At 42.8% G+C, this 19,327-nt stretch overlaps 4 protein-coding genes across 4 annotated transcripts; all 4 read right to left on the bottom strand.

The window, feature by feature from the left end:
- Positions 1-4,597: 4,597 nt before the first annotated feature.
- Positions 4,598-7,241, bottom strand: snrpd2 (small nuclear ribonucleoprotein D2 polypeptide). The gene is made up of 3 exons (XM_040188275.2): positions 6,969-7,241; positions 5,919-6,098; positions 4,598-5,016 (listed from the first exon to the last, which is right to left on the bottom strand). Coding segments are annotated over exons 1-3 (357 nt in total). The 5' UTR covers positions 6,971-7,241; the 3' UTR covers positions 4,598-4,841.
- Positions 7,242-9,994: 2,753 nt separating this feature from the next.
- foxg1c (forkhead box G1c) lies at positions 9,995-13,518 on the bottom strand. The gene is made up of 3 exons (XM_078108635.1): positions 11,567-13,518; positions 10,283-10,314; positions 9,995-10,144 (listed from the first exon to the last, which is right to left on the bottom strand). Exon 1 carries the CDS (start codon positions 13,293-13,295, stop codon positions 12,117-12,119), a length of 1,179 nt encoding a protein of 392 aa, XP_077964761.1. The 5' UTR covers positions 13,296-13,518; the 3' UTR covers positions 9,995-10,144; positions 10,283-10,314; positions 11,567-12,116.
- Positions 13,519-15,193: 1,675 nt separating this feature from the next.
- pglyrp5 (peptidoglycan recognition protein 5) lies at positions 15,194-16,707 on the bottom strand. Its single transcript, XM_040190832.2, has 4 exons — positions 16,156-16,707; positions 15,830-16,025; positions 15,600-15,718; positions 15,194-15,479 (listed from the first exon to the last, which is right to left on the bottom strand). The coding sequence occupies exons 1-4, from the start codon at positions 16,166-16,168 to the stop codon at positions 15,310-15,312; spliced, it is 498 nt and encodes a 165-aa protein (XP_040046766.1). The 5' UTR covers positions 16,169-16,707; the 3' UTR covers positions 15,194-15,309.
- A 59-nt stretch (positions 16,708-16,766) lies between these two features.
- Positions 16,767-18,704, bottom strand: polr2i (RNA polymerase II subunit I). The gene is made up of 6 exons (XM_040190843.2): positions 18,524-18,704; positions 18,306-18,360; positions 17,968-18,041; positions 17,729-17,803; positions 17,210-17,261; positions 16,767-17,081 (listed from the first exon to the last, which is right to left on the bottom strand). Exons 1-6 carry the CDS (start codon positions 18,583-18,585, stop codon positions 17,019-17,021), a joined length of 381 nt encoding a protein of 126 aa, XP_040046777.1. The 5' UTR covers positions 18,586-18,704; the 3' UTR covers positions 16,767-17,018.
- Between the last annotated feature and the right edge of the window lie 623 nt (positions 18,705-19,327).

Raw genomic sequence — 19,327 nt, 5'->3', positions numbered from 1 at the left:
TGTTCTCCATAGCTATATTCCTTGTAGACCCTCTGAAGCATTTAGCGAATTACCCTGTGATAAAAAAACAACTTGGATTAAAAATATAGAGCACAGAATAATATAATATAGAACTTTTTAGTTATATTTTATTATTTTATTATCGGTGAAAGGAGTGTTTGGCAGCCTCGCATGGCCCAGTTTTCCAAAGTGAGATAGTGTACACAATAAAAGTCCTCCTTTCTAATGGGGACAGAAGTGGACGAGAGGATGAGAAAGGAATGCATTACGTGTGCATGGCATGTGTAAACATCCAGAAAGCCGATATGCCTTTAGCTCCCCCCCCCCCACCCTCCCTACACACTCACAGACACACACTTAGACATACACGCTGACAGCTCGGAGCAACTGTGAGTCTAGTATTTTATTTAGTGTCCCGAGTGAACTCTTCTGTCTGAGCTTGTGCTGGAACTTGCGTGGTGATGTTTGTGTGAAAGAAAGCAGCTCCTAAAGAATCAGAAACAGTCATTTTGGGTTCCTTCTGTGTTTCCCCCCGCCCCCACCACCCTTCTGAAGGCCACAGCTTTATTTCCACAGCTTGACGTCCACAGATTGCAGCCTGGCGGAGGACCTGTTGGACAGTCTTTGGTGGTTTAATCACACCTCTGAGTGTCTCCCTGTCTGCAGAGAGGCTGTAAACAGACTGCACCTCTACTGCTGACACGGGAAGCGAGTCAGAGGCCCTGGTCCTCAGGCCCTGAGGCCCTGAGGCAGCATCTGAGAGCCTCGGCCTCCACCGCTCGTTGTTTGGCAAAGGAATAAAGAGAATTATACAAGTAAATCTCAACCGAGGAAACACAGACATAGAGAACCAGTGTCCAACCTGTTTCTCTTTTCTCTCCCTATCTCTTTTTGCAAGGGAAGGAATGTGACCGGAGGAGGGTAAGATCTACTTATAATGGACTCAGACACAACTGTTGGCTAAGAGGTCTGGGCCAGGGGCCAGCTGAGCAAAGGGCAGCAGAAGGATGCAAGAGGTTGTCTCAGGGACATGTCCTAGAATGAAGTCAATGAAAATCATGCCGTAACACTGACAAATCAGGCTACATGGGCAGAGGAAGTATTCTGATCCTTTACTCCAGTAAAATAACTAATACCCCATGTGTTAAGAAGCTCCTCATCTAAAGGTATGTGTTTTAATCAGATACATTATTTTCTGGGCTTTGTTGAGCTGGAGCTATTTTTTGTATTAGAGTTGAGTAATTAAATGAAAATTGGACTTGGGAGGTTGGACTTGAAATGATCAAAAGAAACAATAATCTCTTTAGTAATTTATTTTAACAGTTAATTCGTTACTTTTTTTTGGTCTGGTTCCTAAATAAACATACATATACATTCTACCACTACCAAGCTAAGCCATGCTTAAAGCGAAGAATACAATATCAAACAAAATGTTGTTCTGAATCCACAACATATACTTGTGTTTTAATTTCAGTATCTGAGCATTTTGTTACTTATACATGAAAAGCCAATGTGCGTAATTATCAAATTAAAAAGCCTCTAAAAACCTTCCGCACAAAGTATCAGCAATCTTTATCTGGATCAAATTATCCCTTCAAGATCCATTAAACGTTTTTCAGTTTTCAATATATTCTGTGTAATTAATGACAATGGCTTGTTAAAAAATTGGAAGTTACAAAGCTACATGTAATACTTTTATAATCCACTAGATGGCCGTATTACCGTGACATAACACGACTGACTGCTGAAGTCTGCTTGAAAGAGTCTCACAAGACAAAATAATTAAAGACGAAATAGAAAATAAAATTAGAGTGTAATTCAATGTACTTTGGTATTGCGTATTAAAGTATTGGGTGTGTTTTGGTTTTCAACACAAAAACATCAATCATATGTTTTTCAATGCTAAATATATATACAACGTATTCATGACAAATATAGCAGGTCAGATCAGTCGATTTCGACATATGAACATATTGCTCGGCTGTACACCAAGGTGAGTTTACATGACATTAAAGGAATTTCCTAATTGTTAAGACATAATCCATTAATATTGCACATTTTAGTATTCTTTAGGCCTCTAGGCAGACTAAATATGAATATTTGAGTATTCTTTTTGGCAAAACACTCAAGAAATGACTTAGTGATTTAGTTTTACGCACCGGCAACATGTAGAACGAGCACGTGTATTAAGCATCATGACAGCTGAGAAACAGTATTCTGCTGACGTGGTCCATGTGATACAGTCGGAAATGTGGGAGTAAGATGCTGTTACCATGGTGATATAGTCAACAAGAGGTTATAGAATTTACAGAAAATCAACCGGGGATTTTGTGATTAAAATGAAACATTGAAATGATAAAAAGAGAAAAGAGATGTACTAAAGCAAACATGTCTGTTCCGTGTTTGGATATGAAGACTCGTGACCTTTAAAATCCGGACCCATAGTCCTGGGACATCCCCTAAATATATACACAGATTATTAATTTACTACCTCCGGGTAAATTTTGAGCCGGTAGTCTAACTGTAACGTGTATCTGTGTGCAGGGGGCCCGGGGCCCCCGTGCAGCAGCTCTGATTCTTCTTGTTTTGGCTGCACCGACTGTGTCCTCAGTTACTGTCATTCACACTTAGAGATGAGCGAAGGTGTTTGTGTGTGTTTACGGAGCGGGTACCCCCCACCCTCCCTCTCACTCCCTCCCTCCCTCGCTCTCCCACCCGCAGCGCGGCTCTGCTTGGAAACAAACTGCGGCTGCTCCGGTGTCCGCGGCCCGGTCGATGCTGCGAGGTGTCGCGTTGCCCGGAGGCTCGAGTATCAACGCATGGCCGATCGCTATCATAATCACACTTCACCCCCCCCCCCCCTTATCGCTTACCTACTGAATAAAACATCTGCCTTCCTGCCAACGGATCCCCCCCTCCACCACCACCACACACACACAAAACAATCAGGGTGAAAGAGACTTCTTGAAGGGTCTTTGAGATGAGTTGGGTAACATGAGAAAATGGTGATGATACCCAACAAGTGAGGTCCCCAAAGTTGTTTTCATCCTCGGACATCTCCAAATAGACCCAGCAGATATTCAGCGGTGCTTCGTGCCCGGATGCTGCGACTGTGAGAGATTTTTTGTGGCTCATCTGACTTAATAAAGGACTTGAAGAGGTCAACATCCAAACTCACCCTTCTTATGTGTTGTAACACGTCTTGTTGGTGTTTGCATGTAAATTGGGCCTTTACGGCTGAGTTTTGAGGTCAAGGTTGCAGTAAATTGCATAGCACTTTATATTTCACATAATGTTCATCTAAAATGTCTACAGCTCTTTGATAAATAAATAATCATAGGTTGTGAGTAGAACTCTTATTGTTCATCTAAAGTCAAACTGTGGATTTAAACTGTTGAATTAACGTTGAACACACAGATTCAAGACGCACAACCAAGTAAGAACGACATTAGCAATGTGGTGTCTTGCAAAATACCAGTAAAAATGGGCTTTTTAGTCTTTAAAATATTCAGAGGAACTTAAAATAAAACCAGCGAGAGAAATTATGTTTTTACATCTCATTACTATCAGAAGAACCGGAACAACGCATGTTCAGTTATTAAAAAGAAGGTGTACAAAATGTAGGAATTAAGACTACCTCTAGTGTTAATAAAGCTTTGACAGAAGCGTCCTGTTGAGGTTTGACCCCGAGAAGCTGCCCCGTCTCTTAACGCTGGCGGCTCAGTTTCATGGCCGTCGTAACTCAAATCTCCTCAAACTTTTAGTAGGAGTCAAGATTTGCCTGCAGCAGGAGCTCGACACAAGTATCGCCACACAAGTCATAGACGAGCCATCAAAGTTCACGGAGTCTTTGACCCGGCGGCCTCTGCTGAGGGCCGTCAATCAGAGAGGCCTCGCCCGGGCACGGATCCCCCTCAGGGTCACGCCTCAGCCAGCAGAGCACCTGCAGCGTACAGTCAGGTACGACACATGTAACATATACATTTAAGAGGGCAATACTGTGATTAGGCAGAGTGAGGTCGATTTTAATAAGGATAAGATACCGTGTATTTCAATTCTACAGCCTGCATTTAAACCAGCGGGGATTTCCACACAATTCAAACATCAACAGTGTTCGGCTCGCAAAATAATGAAATACAGAATAGCTTTTTGTTTTTAACTCAAACGATTTGACCGCTAAAAGTGAGAGCACCGCAAAGCGAGAGGTTAGAGAGGAGTAAGGCGAGACCGGCTGTTAAGCTATTAAGACAATTAACAAAGTGGTCAGGAGGGGCCGAGCGGGGCGGCCGGGGGGAACGGCCCGAAGGGGGGGGGGGGGCGAGACCCGGGTGTGAAGTGACAGTCAGCGCATCTGGTCTCATCAATAATGCAGCGCGCCTTTAAACGGCAGTTTGTCGCATATTGAGCGCTGCCGACTGAAATCCAGCCCGACACCGAAGAGGCTGTCAGGGTGGAGTGAAAGTGTGACAGCGGGGGACGAGGGGGGAGGATACCAGAGAAAAAAAATGGGGTAAAAAAAAAAAAAATGCAATCAAACTAGCCGTAGGTTTAGTTAAGGAGAAACTTGAAAGCGTAAAATAAAAACAACTACTTCACATTAATCTATCCATCACTTTTATTATTAAAATGAAAAATACAGAGGAGTTCTAGTGACAACTCAAAAGCAGGTATTCTTGTGACAAAAACAACGCAAAGACGTTATGTTTGACAAGATTTTCATCTTATTCGATAGTGACTGCAGTGATCCACCGACAAAACAAGTCCACTGCCTCCAAACAACTCAACAAAAAAAATAAGAAAAGGGGCTTTGTGACCGATCCAGCTGGACGCCTACTGAGAGTTTATTTTCCCGTGATCAGAGGGTTTCTCAGCACGATGATGACCGAGTCCCCCCTGAGGAACATTTTAGAAATGTAGCGGTCCTTATTCACGGGCTTAGACTTCTTCTTTCCCTTCCCGCTCTTGGGAACTTCCGTCCACATCTCCTTCACATTCTCCAAGACCATGTTGCAGTGCCTGGAACGACAGCGAGGGCCGAGAACATTGAAACATACCATTAAAGATTTTGAAAGAGATTAACAATTAAAAACATGGGGCCTCCTGCATAAGACCCTTGCACAAATTATGATGAAAGAGAAATGTGCATTTCTCTTTCTTCTCAGGGAAAGAAAAAAATCGTAACCTGTTGGACGAGCCATGCACAGATGAGAGCATATTAACTGAACAGTAATATCGCCAACAGCAGGACCTGAAACTGAAAGCCTTTTGTTTTAGGGAATGAAAAACAGGGGTTGTTTTTCCTCCTCAGACACTGAGGGGATTCGAGCTGATTCACTGCGCTAAGATGTTATAAAAATAGATATTTCTAGCATCTGCACCCTTCTGTGCATTTAGAGAGGTTTCCGGTTGAGCAGGACGTCTGCCAGCTGAGCCACATTAATCAGCACGGGTAATGAATGAATACGAAAAAGGGGGGAGAAAAAGTTGATCATGGTGAATTTCCATTATCAGGAATATTGCTACTTGAGTGAAAAAGCTGCCTAGCATTGTGGAGAAATTAGAAACCAAGGAATTATAATTTGGTGGGTTGAAAGTTTGTTTAATTAATTTCCTAGAGATAATTTAGCTTGTCCCGCACTAAAAAGCATATGTCCAATCTGCGTTCAAATACAAGGTATTGTTTTATAATAGAATAAGTTTACCAATAATTTAAGATTATTAAATCATGGCATGTGATCGTTTTTCCCGGGATAATTGTGATATGAAACCTTCATATTGTTCCATTTGTAACAATAAAAAATACAAACCGCACCAAATACAATAACATAAATATTACATTTTTGGTGGGATGAAATCGAATATTAATCGCACAGCCTACTTGGAAACCAGTTTAAAAGGTCAGATGCTGGGCTCGGTACCTGTCGAAGGCCTTGACTCGTCCGAGCAGCTTCTTGTTGTTACGGCAGTTGATGAGGACCTGAGTGTTGTTCTTGACGGACTGGGTGAGCACCGACAGAGGGCCCGTGTTGAACTCCTCTTCTTCTCGTTTCTGGAGCTCCTCCGGGCTCATCTCCGACTTGGGCTTTGTCAACAGACTCCTGAAAAAAAAAAAAACATCACAACAAAAATATTGATTACAAATGAGTCTGATCAGAACGGTTGGGAGGAGGAGTGTCTGTTTATATCTGACATGGCACAAAAAAAAGTGTCGGTTGTGGGACTTTTTTTCATGTTTGTAATTTTGCAATTTTGTAAACGTTGAGGTTAAATTTCATATACAACAGAGAACGATATGTACAGACTTGTATTAAAAAGCAATACCATGCTGTATAAAAATGTAAACTTGTTCACTATACGAGGGAAACCAAGTTTCATAGGAATGTCAGACAAATGTATTCCAAGGAAATATTCCAGTCAAATAATGAAAATGAACAGGAACATGAATGTTTATTTCACTGTAATTTACTTAATGACTATGCAGCTCGAACATATAAAGCGACGATTAACTGAATAGTGTATAGAATCAGAAATGAATTAATACCGAAGGATAATCAACGTTAGAGTCACATAACTTATAACATATCGGATGCGGAACCACGCATGCTCAAACCCTGCAACGTTAGCGCTTGGTGTTAGCATGTGGCTATGCTATGCTACCAATGCTATTGTGCGACGTCTGAGTCGGTACTCTTCTATCTTGAACTACACGTTAAATAAAGGACGGATTGGTGATTTAATTTAAATACCATAAGAATTACTAGAGTTTTAACTTAGCTCTGCCGACGTGTGCATAGCACCGGAAAGGCATACAAAGCAACCGGCCGTTGCTCTCATCGCTGACTCCATAAAATGCTAACGTAGCTAGCATTCTACCCGTTAGCTTCTAGCTTCCGCGACTCGCCATTTCGGCTACGAGACCGAAAAATGACTACCGTCCCGCAGACTGGCCAATCATTAGAAAGACTTACATGATTGTTGGTTTATGAAAACAGACGTCTCAGATCGTATGCTGCTCGACTTCACCGGGTTCCTTCGCTTCGTATCCGCAACGATTCTGCTACACTCGCGTGGACTGAGCAGCTTCCGGGTCAACTGGTACGCGCCTCAAACTTTCTGTAAAAGCTTCCGGGTCACTGCAGTCCAGCGAAAACGTACAATTAAACCAAGCCTGTGAACACTTCACTCCTGTACAATTTAGGGTACTTGTACTCTAGCATATACCTTGTATTCTACATTATACTACTTCATTACATTCCAATGACAAGTATTATTTAGATTGTTTTAATCCTCCAAGATAGTTAGTCGTTTTGCAGACCGACTGCAACGCTGAAAGGCGTGAATACATGTGAATACTGCTCTTCAGAATTTAGTGGTCGATCAAAATTAGACAAAAGATGATGTAAGATTCTTCCTCTTATTTTTTTAAATAAAGAATATTTATTGTACTGATTCAGGATGTGGTATTTCATACCATGCAGCGCACGAACAACAAAGTGTTAAATAAATTGCCACAGGAGAAGATATGGCAGAGGGAGCAACCCAAGTGGTACCACAGAACGAAACAGATAAGTCTTTGTTTTGGTCTTTAACACATCAATAACCAGGGTGTACGTAGGTAAGCGTGTGTAGGAAAAGAGGTGGGTACGGGGACGTTGGCTACGTTACCACAGAAGCAAAATGACATTGAGAGATTGGCTGTCTGGCAGGAGACATGCAGACGCCTGGGGGTGTACGACCCACCCACCTTATTTCAATGGTGGCAGGCCTACCTGCGGAGGCCGCTTGCTGCGGATAATGGCAGCCTTTGTGCTGTTGGGAAAGGTGAATGTGTGGGATTGTTTTCCAGAATTGTACTCTATCTTAATGAAGCACAGCTCAGCGGACTTACATCTTAATCTGTGAAGCCGGCTGTAAAATGACAAAAAGTGTGCCAATGGTTTGATTTGAAGTTTTGATGAGTTCTGCGAAGAGGTAACATCCTCAACAAATGGGGACCACAATCTTTCTTTGGATGATTAATGCTATTCTTGTTTGCAAAACCTATTGTTCCTATCGTTTGATTTTGAAAACATCCTTGATACAGAGAAAGGATTATTGGATAATAATGGATAATTTATGTGACTCATTTTACAATCATCATTATTACATGTTATAATGGAATTAAAACAATCTAAAAAAAAAGCCAAAATGAACTACCTTTCGACTCTTTTCAGTACAGTAAATATTATAGCAGTAAATAATTTAACTCTTGTGGTTTAAGATTTAAAGCGGGGTTATTGAACACCATCAGCACCAGAAACCCTCAAAAACGTAATTGTCTGCACTTTAATGTTCCACAATTTTTCTCAATCCAACTGCAGGTGAAAAAATGATTTATTAATCCGTCAATTATCTCTGTTTCTATCAGAGGAGCTGTCAAAAAGGGTGCTTATTTATTACAACAGCAAACATATCATCTTACTGGTGCCCCAGGGTATGAGACTCTTCTTTGAACCATAAACCTGTTGATTCACAGCGCTGTCCTCTGCTGTTTGCAACGACAGTTTCTCATGTAATGAAAATATTACTATCTTCGCATCCATCTCAACTGTGAGTTTGCAACAGTGAAGTTATCTGATCCAGCCCGGTCTGCTTCAACCCAAGCCTTCGTGAATGGGACTGCTCTTAGATGGGTGACGGCCTGGAGTCTCTCGGTATAAAGACTCTTTTGTCTCAAGGAGGCAGCCGTCCAGAAAGCTGCTCTAATCTTTATCCTCATACACCTATTTCCCCGAATGTGCCTATCAGGGAGACTAGAGGTGAGGGGAAGTTGAACAGGTAGTGATGTCAGGGAAACATGGACGGATCAATAAGATCAGAAATGTCATGTTGAAGTTATAAATCACAGTCTGCACATGATGTCTCCTCAAGAAAGCCTCTGATTGACCTGTCGATAGCACAAAGAAAAGGACTAAATTAAAGAGGATCACAGCATGTCCATAAAGAGAAACTTCACAAATGATTTCGAATAATTGAATCCGTCTATCGTCCTCGCCGTGTGGCCTCCAATCTCCACAGTGAAACAATAAATACAATTAGCAACAGTAGGTTTTAATGAGTTTTAAAGAAAACATAATTAGAAATGCTTTATTTATCGTTTAATTACATGTAGGATAATTAAAGCTGCAATGCAATTTCAAAAAAATCAAATTCAAAGACAATAATAGCATTCAATTTAAAAGTGTATTTTTTACCTATACACTTTTTCTAAATTTTAGAACTCCAACACCCGGTATACACATGCTGGTAAATTAAAAGAAGAGAGAGTTATCATTTTTTTTGGTTCATTGGATTTATTTCTTAAAGACATTTAATGTTTTATGGTATGTTGTCGGTAAATTCAGATGATGGCATTAGGCCTAACTGTGACATGCACGCAAACATCACACATTTCTACTCAAGTGCATGCTTGTAAAAAGTGAGTGTTTGAAAAAACAGGGGTATAGTTTTAGTTAAGAGATGCAGACCAAGTGCTAATTAATTACATTTAAAAAAAGATGTTTGAGTCTGTCCCTTGATTTAAAAAAAAACCCAACATGCGCAAATACACAGTAAAATCGCCAGTGTTAATACAACACTTAAAGAGTAAATTTTAACACTACCTCAGTGAACATATGGTCCCTATCTACAGAGTGTTAAATGTACACTGAACACAGAGTTAAATTTCCAGAGTCAATTTTACTCTGGTAAGAGTTAAAATTTTACACTAGGTGCAGTGTAGTGTAATAATATTAACTCTAAGAAGTGTCAATCAAGTTTTACACTATGTAAGAAGTAACACCCATAGTGTTATTCACATGTAACACTAAAGAGTTATAAAAGAAATAACCTTTCCAGTGTTAAACCTACTTTACACTATGTTGATTATGAAATCACTCCAAAGAGTGTTGATTTTTAACCAACTCCTACCAGTGTTGCATATCTATGCAGGGGGAAAAACACACAGACAATTGTATCCATACTGTAATACATATTTATTCCAAGTAAACATGAAATATTGGCATCAAAAGTAAACCTAAAACATGTAAAGCTCACATCTTATCACAGTGGCAAAGATCTTGGTTGGTGCTGGATGACAGGACTGTTTTGATCAACATGATGGTATCTGCAAAGACAGCAAACTGAAATCAACATTATGATCTACAACCCCATACAAGCTGACAACCTGAAAATACCCTATTTCAGCTTTAAAAATAACAAACACAACTACATTTTCGGTCAAGTACATCAACTTATTACTTACCACCAGAGCACCACAGTACATTAAAGAACAATCTGAAAGAAAAAAGAAAATATACATATTAAGTAACTACGTAGACCCCTCCGCCGTAGCCTGACGTGCACCTCCGAAAAAATCTAACTGCGAGTCGAGTTGACGTGGACCGCAAGTGCTGTGATTGGTCCGCTCAGAACGTAATTTGCGGCAGTTGCTGACATTTGAAAGTATCGAAAGTGCACTTGCTCATCCAGGTCCCTCAGTGGGTGAACCAGTGTTGTAAATTCACGTCTTCTCTGTAGCCTGCGCTTCAATATGAGATTCGGCTCACCAAGGATTCGGCACCCGCAGAAACACACAGCCACACCCGCCTAGCGGCATGGGGGGGAACTGCAGAGCAACAGAGAACTTGCTCAATGACGGGGTTACGCCGCCGCCGTAACGTGGAAGCATAAATTAAGCTTACAGCAGCTACAGCCATAGACATAAAGAATAGACATCGACCGCTGCTGCCTAGTGGTGCTGACGAGCCGCGGGGCCGCCAACTTGGACCGGTCACCCGCTCCTCTCAGTGCCAGCTGGCGCAACGAAGTGTCAGCGCATCACTCGCTGAATGTCACGGGATTTTGTAGGCATGACACCGAAAACATGATTCGGCGTATTTTAATATTCATAGTAGGCGTAACAGTAATAATATTCTGGTATATAATATAATAAAAAAATATTTGTTTGCGCCTCAGCAGCCAATGCAGCGTCTACTCTTTATATGTCTATGGCTACAGCAGCAGCTAACGGGAACCGAGCCTCTCGGAGCCGCGGCTCCGTTCACGTTAACTGGGTCGACTCGGTGCATTCCGCCGTCTGCCGGTGAACTAGCGGGTCCTATGAGCACGTCCGCATGTCCGCGACATGTCCCGCTATGCTCGACCAAATTGTGACGTGACGCTAAAGCGATTTGCTCCGGCTCAAATAGAAATAATAAATATGACTGCTTCAACAAATTTTTGTCGTCATTTTACTGAAATAAATGTGCAAGCATGACACATAACACACCAGGACAGCTCGTCCTCGCTGACATTAACGTTACCTCGTGTCGTTTTTGTTCAGTTTGGTGTTGCGAGTTCAGACATGTGGCTGCTACATTTAAGCTAACCGCCGACCCGATATCACGTTAGCCATTTGAAATTCGGTATTTGAAGACACGTACCCAACATTGACTAGTGTGGTGAATGAATACGTCCCTTTATTCTTATACAGATTCTACTGGAATGAAGAAAAACAACGGGAATAGTTTATAGTAGAAAGACTTACCACAGTATTTCGATGCGAGGAAGATGGCGATGCCAGAATCCACATTCTCAGTTTGACCGGGAAAGTTGGTGGGCGGGGCTTTCCAGAGTATTCTTTGTGATACTCTGGAAGGTATCTTGCTCTAATCAGTGTTGAATCAGGGCCTGAGAGAGTCAATAACACTGACAGAGTAAAACCTCTGTTAACTCCGATTATTTTCACCAACACTGGAAGTTTTCTGGTTCAATTTTACTCTGTCCATTGTTGGAAGAACTCCGGAAGAATTAAAATAGTTTGACACTGCCTTTTTGACACTGGCAAATTTACTGTGTACAAGCATCTTGCACCTTTGTGTCACAAAAACAGTGTGAGAACCGGACTCGCGTTGTTTATGCTTCAGCTAACTGTTAATTTGACACAAATTGCACAATAAAAATTTTGGGGACAAAACGAGAGTCCAAAAAAAATACCAATATCAGACTACATCAACTCAAAAAAATAACAATATGCAGGTATAATCTTAAAATGCTCTGGCTTTTTATTTTCCAACTTCATATGCTATAAACACTCTTTATTTTTCTATAACCCAAGACGAAGGAGGGCTTGAACTGATTTGAGGACAGTAATTTGGAAAGTCATTACAAAACCCGCCGAGGTCTGAGTGGCCGTTCAGAGACGTCTTGGCGCACTCCTCTTGGCACGGACCGAACGTCGCGGCGCATGGTATTTGGTGAGAGTAAAAGTAGCTGGCCTGTCCGGAGATCATGTTAAAAGAGTACGGATCCGACAGCGGCAGTGTGCGCGCGGGGATGGATGTGGAGAAGGCCGTGCAGGCTGCGCCGATCTGATGGCGTCTGGATTGCGCGCAGCTAAGTCCAATGTAAGACATCTCCTGGTGCGTCTGCACGAACCGGTTGGCGTCCGCGGCGCCTGTTGCGCCCAACCGGGACCGCTGCGAAACTGTCGACGTGGCGTGGCTCGGGAACCGGGGGTGAGCGCCGAGATAAGTCCCCGCGCCGAGGTGGGTGCGCACCGGCGCTTGGAGAGGCAGAAACGGCGGCACCGGCCAATAAAACGAACCCGCCGTCGCCAAGGTCAAGCTGGTCGCTGTGCTGGAGGACATCAGACGACCTCCTCCCCTTTTTATCGCGAGCTTGGTTCCGGAGCCGGCCGCGGCCCTGCGCCGCAGTTTCCCCGACGTGCCGCCTATGAAGACGTCCTCACTGCAGGGGTCCAGCATCCAGTAGTTCCCTTTACCCGGATCGTCGTAATGGCGCGGAACTTTGACGAAACACTTGTTCAGACTCAAGTTGTGTCTGATGGAATTCTGCCACCCCTGGCGGTTCTGCCGGTAGTAAGGGAAGTTGTCCATGATAAACTCATAGATGCCGTTGAGAGTGAGCCGTCGCTCCGGGCTCTGGCGGATCGCCATCATGATGAGCGCGTTGTAACTGAAAGGAGGTTTCTCGGGGTTTGCGCTTTCTTCCGCTCCTCCACTTTCCTTCGATTCGCAGGGATTTCCTTCTCGTTTTGCTTCTGAAGTGGCCGTGTTGCTCTCTGTTTTGCGGGTCTCGCAGTTCTTGGCACGGGTTTCCTCCTGACGGCGTTTCTCTGGATGCGCGCAGCGCAGCGTCTGGGACGGAGAAGGAGAGTCCGCGGCGCCCATCACCCCCTCTCGCCTCAACAACAAGCTGCTGATGCTGAACGAGGACTTGTGGAAAACGCGTTCCGAAGTTTTCAAGTGGTCCATCCTGAAGGCAGAAGTCACGGCTTCAAAGTCCTCGGAGGTGTCCGCGGCGCAGAGCGAGGAGGCGCTGATTCAAAGTGGCGAAAAGAGCCAAAGACGCACCGGCCAGACGGGGCGACGACAAAATGCGCATGACCAGCGCAGCTCAGCACCAACCCGACAAATAGGGGACGTGCCAAAAGGCGTTTGATGACGAGCTGTCAATCCGTGCGACTGATCTCTCAGGTTTAATTATATCACATCCGTGACTCATGAAACTCAAGCCTCCCACATGCGCCTTGCCCTCCGGCTTGGCCTCGTCGCTCCCTCGTTTTCTCTTTCTTTGCGAACCTTCTTCGTTGAAGCAGCAATTTGCTAAATGCTCTTGGAAACGTGAGAAGTGGTTGTACAGTGTATAGCTCTAATGATGATGCCGGTTACGAGTCCAAACCAACGGATGGAGAAAAGGTACACGTTGCATACATCGGGGGTAAAGTGAGAAACAAAGAAAGCTTCCGTTAAGAGATCTTATTTTGAAACCACTTTCTGTTCGCTGGTGCACTTGATTTTTAACTTTTATTTCTTTATTTTTAAACTAACTCATAGCCTACTACTAACCCATATAGCATTATATTTTATTTTATTCTTCGTGCACTGTGGCAATAAATGTCTCCTGATTCCTGAACCTCCTCGATGAACATGTTTCTGCAGTGATTTATTAAGATTTCTCCAGAAATCTTGCAGATCCTGCAGCCTGCAGGCAAAGTGGCTTCGTGAATTAAGATGCTTGTGTGACAATGATGCATCATATGTCTTCTTTAAGGAGCAGTCAATAGAAAATAAATAAATGAAAAGACAGCTCATGACATGGGGAGGAGTCTCTAAACGGTATTAATGGGGGTGTGATGGGAGCTCTCTCACACTGTATGTTTTTTTTTTACCTGAGTCTAGATTTACTCCCTAATGCATGATGCTGTCTTTCCTTCCACCAACAGTCAAAAGAAACATACTTCGAGCGTGCAGGACTGTCAGTAGCAGGTTCATCAAACCATGTTTCATGTCAATCTTTTTGTGCATTTCCAATGATAACTTTTCCAGGTATCCTGCAGCAATTCTTTTAACAGTTCATATGTGCCAGACATCAGACATGACGAGCGGAGGAACACACAGAATCTGTTACCATTATACCCTCTTAGTCCATTTGATAGGCGCCCGCCTCCCTAATCCGCTCGTTGCACAAGCGAGCACTTGTTGGGAATGTTTCCGGCACTGCAGAAAGCGCACATTGTTGTCTCAACACTTGTAATCCTTTTGGACGTCTATCTCTGTTTAATATCTGATTTCACGTCTTGAATTTTATCTAGGGTGGCACCCCGAGGACATTAGCAGGAAAACTGGGTTCTTGCAGAGACGCATTCGCAGGCCTAAAGAGTAGTTTAGTATATTTGATCATTTTCTGGATGAATTTGGCCTTGAGGACTCGTGCGAGTAGTGAAACCCGAGCAGCAAGCACCACTCTGTGGCTGACGGATGAACAAAAAGAGTAAAATGTAATGAATCAAATAGTAAGAATATTGCTGATGACATATCTATAACACGGGAACGGGTTGAATCAATTTCAATGTTTAGCTGAAACAAATTTCCAATTAATAACAATGTCATCCAGATTATTTATCATTAAAATGTATTTTCAAATATATTCATTTTGCACTTCAAAAGTAGCATAATGACAAGTTGAAGGAATATAATCAAGTAAGAGACGGTGGGATAGTTATTCACCGCGTAAAGCACATTGACTTTCGCCTGCTGCTCTCACCCCATTTGATGGCTCCCTCTGCTGTAAGGGGAAGTCCCAACAGACCTCCAACAGACCTCCTGCCCCCCCGTCCCACGATGAAAATAAATAAATCACAATCACCAACTTCACCATCGTCAACTTTATTTATTCCAAATCCTGGGTTGGAAACTGAGCCGGTGAAGGTTTGTTTGAACAAACGCTTCCATCCAACCCGCCATGATGTGCAGTGAGCGCCGTGCGCTACTCCCTCAGCTGTGGCAGTGCTGCATACAGTTTGGCTCCTGGACATTCGGTCTGTCCCAGGTCTCTGTGACCAAACACGGAAAACTGTGGGCGCAAAAGGCCCCGATGAACTCCAGACTCCAGCAGACGCTTCACGGACGACATGGCCTCTGGGCTTGGCGTGTCCTCTGAAATTAAAAGATAGCATCGTCACATCTTACTGATGAAAAAGACATTCCGACGCTCCTTGTTTCTATATTTCCAAGACGCGATGTCCTCGTATTGTTGTGATATAAAAAAAAGTTAACCTTTGAAATTGCCCATGAAGGCAATCCCCAGGGAGTCATGATTGTTGCCTTTGGCGTGCGCCCCCACCACGCCCCAACCGCGGCCCTCGTACACTGCACCGTCGCCTCCGACAAGAAAACTGATAAACACACACAGAAAGAATCCTAAAGTTGCATTACAACTTACTAAAAAGGGCACATTACAAAATGTCTTCCAGTATATTAACAGTTTCGACTCTTAGGCCTCTCACTTATATCCGATGTCATCGAAGCCTCTTTCCGTCATATGGTTTCTCTGAATGCTGACAAGACGCTTCATGCACTCCCTCTGGTCTTTACATCCTGGGAGGGCGGTGTGGTGGATGACCACCCTCTGGGCAGAGCCTTTCATGGTCTCCTTTTTTTTAGGGGCAGCTGCTCCCCACTGCTGCCTTGAAACAATGTTACCTGAAAAACAATTTTGAAGATACATAAAAAAAAGACAGTCATAATGAATCAAACAGCTAATGCAATAAAAAGACATGTGCAGCGGTAAAATGATTTTCAGGTGCAAGAGATGTGGTGCTCGTCGTCTTACCTGTTTGCGCCATATCTCTAAACGCACATGCCGTTGAGAACTGTGCAGCTGCCTTATGTAGGAGCCCGCCTCAGGAGGCGTGGCCACGGGAACTCCAACTTCCCTGTTCGTCCATGTAGTCGTATCAGCGCACAAGTTAGACCAAGGAATTATCTACTGTTACCCAACCGGTGCTTATCACATACAATGCATGGGAAGTTTTGAAAGGAAATCCCTAGTTTCTGTTTTAAACAATCCTTCTGTGTGTGTACATTTTGGTTAGGGCAAGAAACAAGGAGTGGTATAATCCATGTATTACTCACAGGGCTTAATAGGCATCATTAGGTGTCCATGCTGACAAAAGCATGGGTGTGTTTTTATATTACACGTCATTAAACTGACGATTTAATCCAAAGCAACTTACAATAAGTGCATTTCAACCATAAGGATACACGCCCAGAAGAACAAGAGAGAGCAATTTCATCAAATAAACCGATTTACAACTTGCCATAGATAAGAGGCATTATAAGTACAAGTAAAGTGCTACAATGTGTTTAGTGTTTCTTAGTCACTGTATAGTCTGAAGAGGCGTCTTTAGTTTGCGGCGGAACGTGCAAAGACAACTCAGAAACTTTTGAAATAAGTGATTCCTTTAATCTAACAAAAACATGACAACTTCTATAAAAAAATATTAATACATCATATTCATAAGATGCTGTCTGACACTTACAGCATTCAAACAAAGATACTCTACAAACGTCAGCAGCCCTGCTGTTTAACAAGAAAGCTGCACATTGATAGTAAAGAAAATCTGAGCTGTGGTTTTTCTGTGAACAGTAATTACTATAGATAAAAAAAGTTAGATCTTTTCATCGTGGCTAACTTTACTCCGTCCATCTGTGTCCACAGTGAGGGGCCGTGCAGACGTAGTACAGTCTCATAGCGTCCTATCATGAGAAACGTATTACAATAAAGTCATGAATAGAAGTAAAGACAAAAAGGAAAAGTGGCATCCTCCCTGAGCACAAACAACATTGAAACTAAAGGTCATGGAATGAGCGACAATGATCGTTACCTCAGCCTTCATACTGTGAGACTGGAAAAACACTGCCTCCTTGTGACCGCATCTGGGTGGACAAGGAGGGAGAACATTGTTAGGAAACATCACACACGAGCACAGGCAGGCGGCAAGTCCAAGCGGATCTTTAGCTCCACAGATCAAGATGGGTAGTGGCGTAAACTGTTGCTGGTGAAGAGTGAGTCATTCAGCAACGGAAATTTACAGGAGTATTTGACATTGCAGGAAAAAAAGGGGGAACATTTCCAGTAAGTGTTCAAAAATAGCAAAAAATGAGGAACCTAAAGGAAGGATAAAGTTTATAAAAACTTGTTCCAGGGATTTAGGAATATAGAAAAGGATGTTTTCTCTGGTTTTAAAAAGAAGCGTGGATTTTTAGGCCAAATGTGAAAAACATAAAGACAATATGTCGCAACACACAAAACACAACAACACGGAAAATATTAAAAAAAAACACGACCAATGAGTGGGCTCCAGAGACAATGGGTGAGGTGGATTCCTCCTGGTTAAACTTACTTGGGACAGGGGTGGTCCTCTGTCCTTGGAAGTGTTGGATCCTGAGATACATCAGCAATGATTTGTGTCAACTCACTGGAGAAAAGAGACAAGCAAGATATTAGATTACTCACCAACAATTAGCCATCAAGTGACAGACATTTTTCTGGGCGTGTGAAGTTTCTAGCGAAGCACAGATCAGCCAGTCAGTTTTTATTTCATCCAAGCCGTGGTGATTCACTTTGTTCGCGTTTACTTACTCCACTTCGTGGGTGATCTTGTTGACGTAGATGCAGCTGTTGTCTGCTTCTTGTTGGTAGTCACAGTTCCTGCACTGTGTCGTGGGTTCAACAAAAGGAAAGCAGCGTATAAACATGTGGACGTGTGAGCTCATCGCTGTGCAGCAGCCTGTCAGAGGCTTCAGTACATCAATGCCACCATCGGAGGCACTTCATCACGCATGCATTGCACCGAGCGACTGAGGTTCTCTGACTCCGATCGATAAAGCAGCAAACTTTGATAGGCAAGAAACGGCAACCTTTAACGCGTTTTTAAATTTATTATTCTATTTCTGAATAACTCAGTGGCAGAAACTTACCGCATAGAGCAGGATGCGATTCTCCTTGTCTTCTTTAGGGTATAACATGTTGTTACTGGAAAACAAGCGTCAAGATGTATTTTAAATGATTAACGTTAGACACAAAAAACAACGTTGCACTAACGTGCGTTTAGCTTTAACACGTAACGTCAACGTTCAATGTTAGCTAGCTAGCTGGTGTAACTTCGAGTGTAGCCTTTAATTGACAACAAACTCACCATTCTTGACAAAACCTAATACCAACAAATCCTGGTTCGTATGTTCCGGGTTCTAAATCCATTGGAAATACTACAGGCTGAAGCTAAACGTGACAAAAAGGAGAAGCTCGACGCTCTTTCGGGTCCTTCGCTTCTTCCAGCGCCGCTTTCTTCCACTCGTTTGAAAACAGACAGACTGCGCATGCGCCATCCAGTGAGTGTAGGACGGGTTGTGAGACAGCGCCTCTAGCGGCGTGGACGACCAAAGCAAAACTGTGAGCCACCGGTATTTACATTTCCCATACAATCCCATACTGGTTATTAATGGTAAATACAATTGAGTGATAGATTTAATGTGTTAATGCAAAACCCCAAGGGAACAGTTATGTGACAAACATTACATTACATTACATTACATGTCATTTAGCTGACGCTTTTATCCAAAGCGACGTACAATAAGTGCATTCAACCATAGGGTACAAACTCAGGAGAACAAGAAACAAGAAAGTGCAATTTCCTCAAATAAGCCAATTTACAATTTGCTATAGATGAGTGACGTTACACTCATCCTCATAATACATAAATAAAGTTGTACTGATTTATTGTCCCGGCCATTAACTTTTCTAAATCTAAAATGAGTATCGGGCAGAGAGATTTGATACAGAGACGCTGCCTTCCGTCCAAGGGAATGCGAAACAACATGATCACTAGAGGAGTTAACAATGTTACAATTCCCAGTTCTCCTCTGTCACAAAAAGCCACCAACTGACTCAATCACACCCTTGTGAGGGCAAATGTTGTTTACAGTCAAACATCCAAACTTGA

This window comes from Gasterosteus aculeatus, chromosome 1, assembly GCF_964276395.1.
Source record: "Gasterosteus aculeatus chromosome 1, fGasAcu3.hap1.1, whole genome shotgun sequence".
In the NCBI taxonomy this organism is placed as follows: domain Eukaryota; kingdom Metazoa; phylum Chordata; class Actinopteri; order Perciformes; family Gasterosteidae; genus Gasterosteus; species Gasterosteus aculeatus.
Note: the sequence above shows the minus strand (reverse complement) of the source record. Positions and strands in the feature narration are given on the sequence as shown.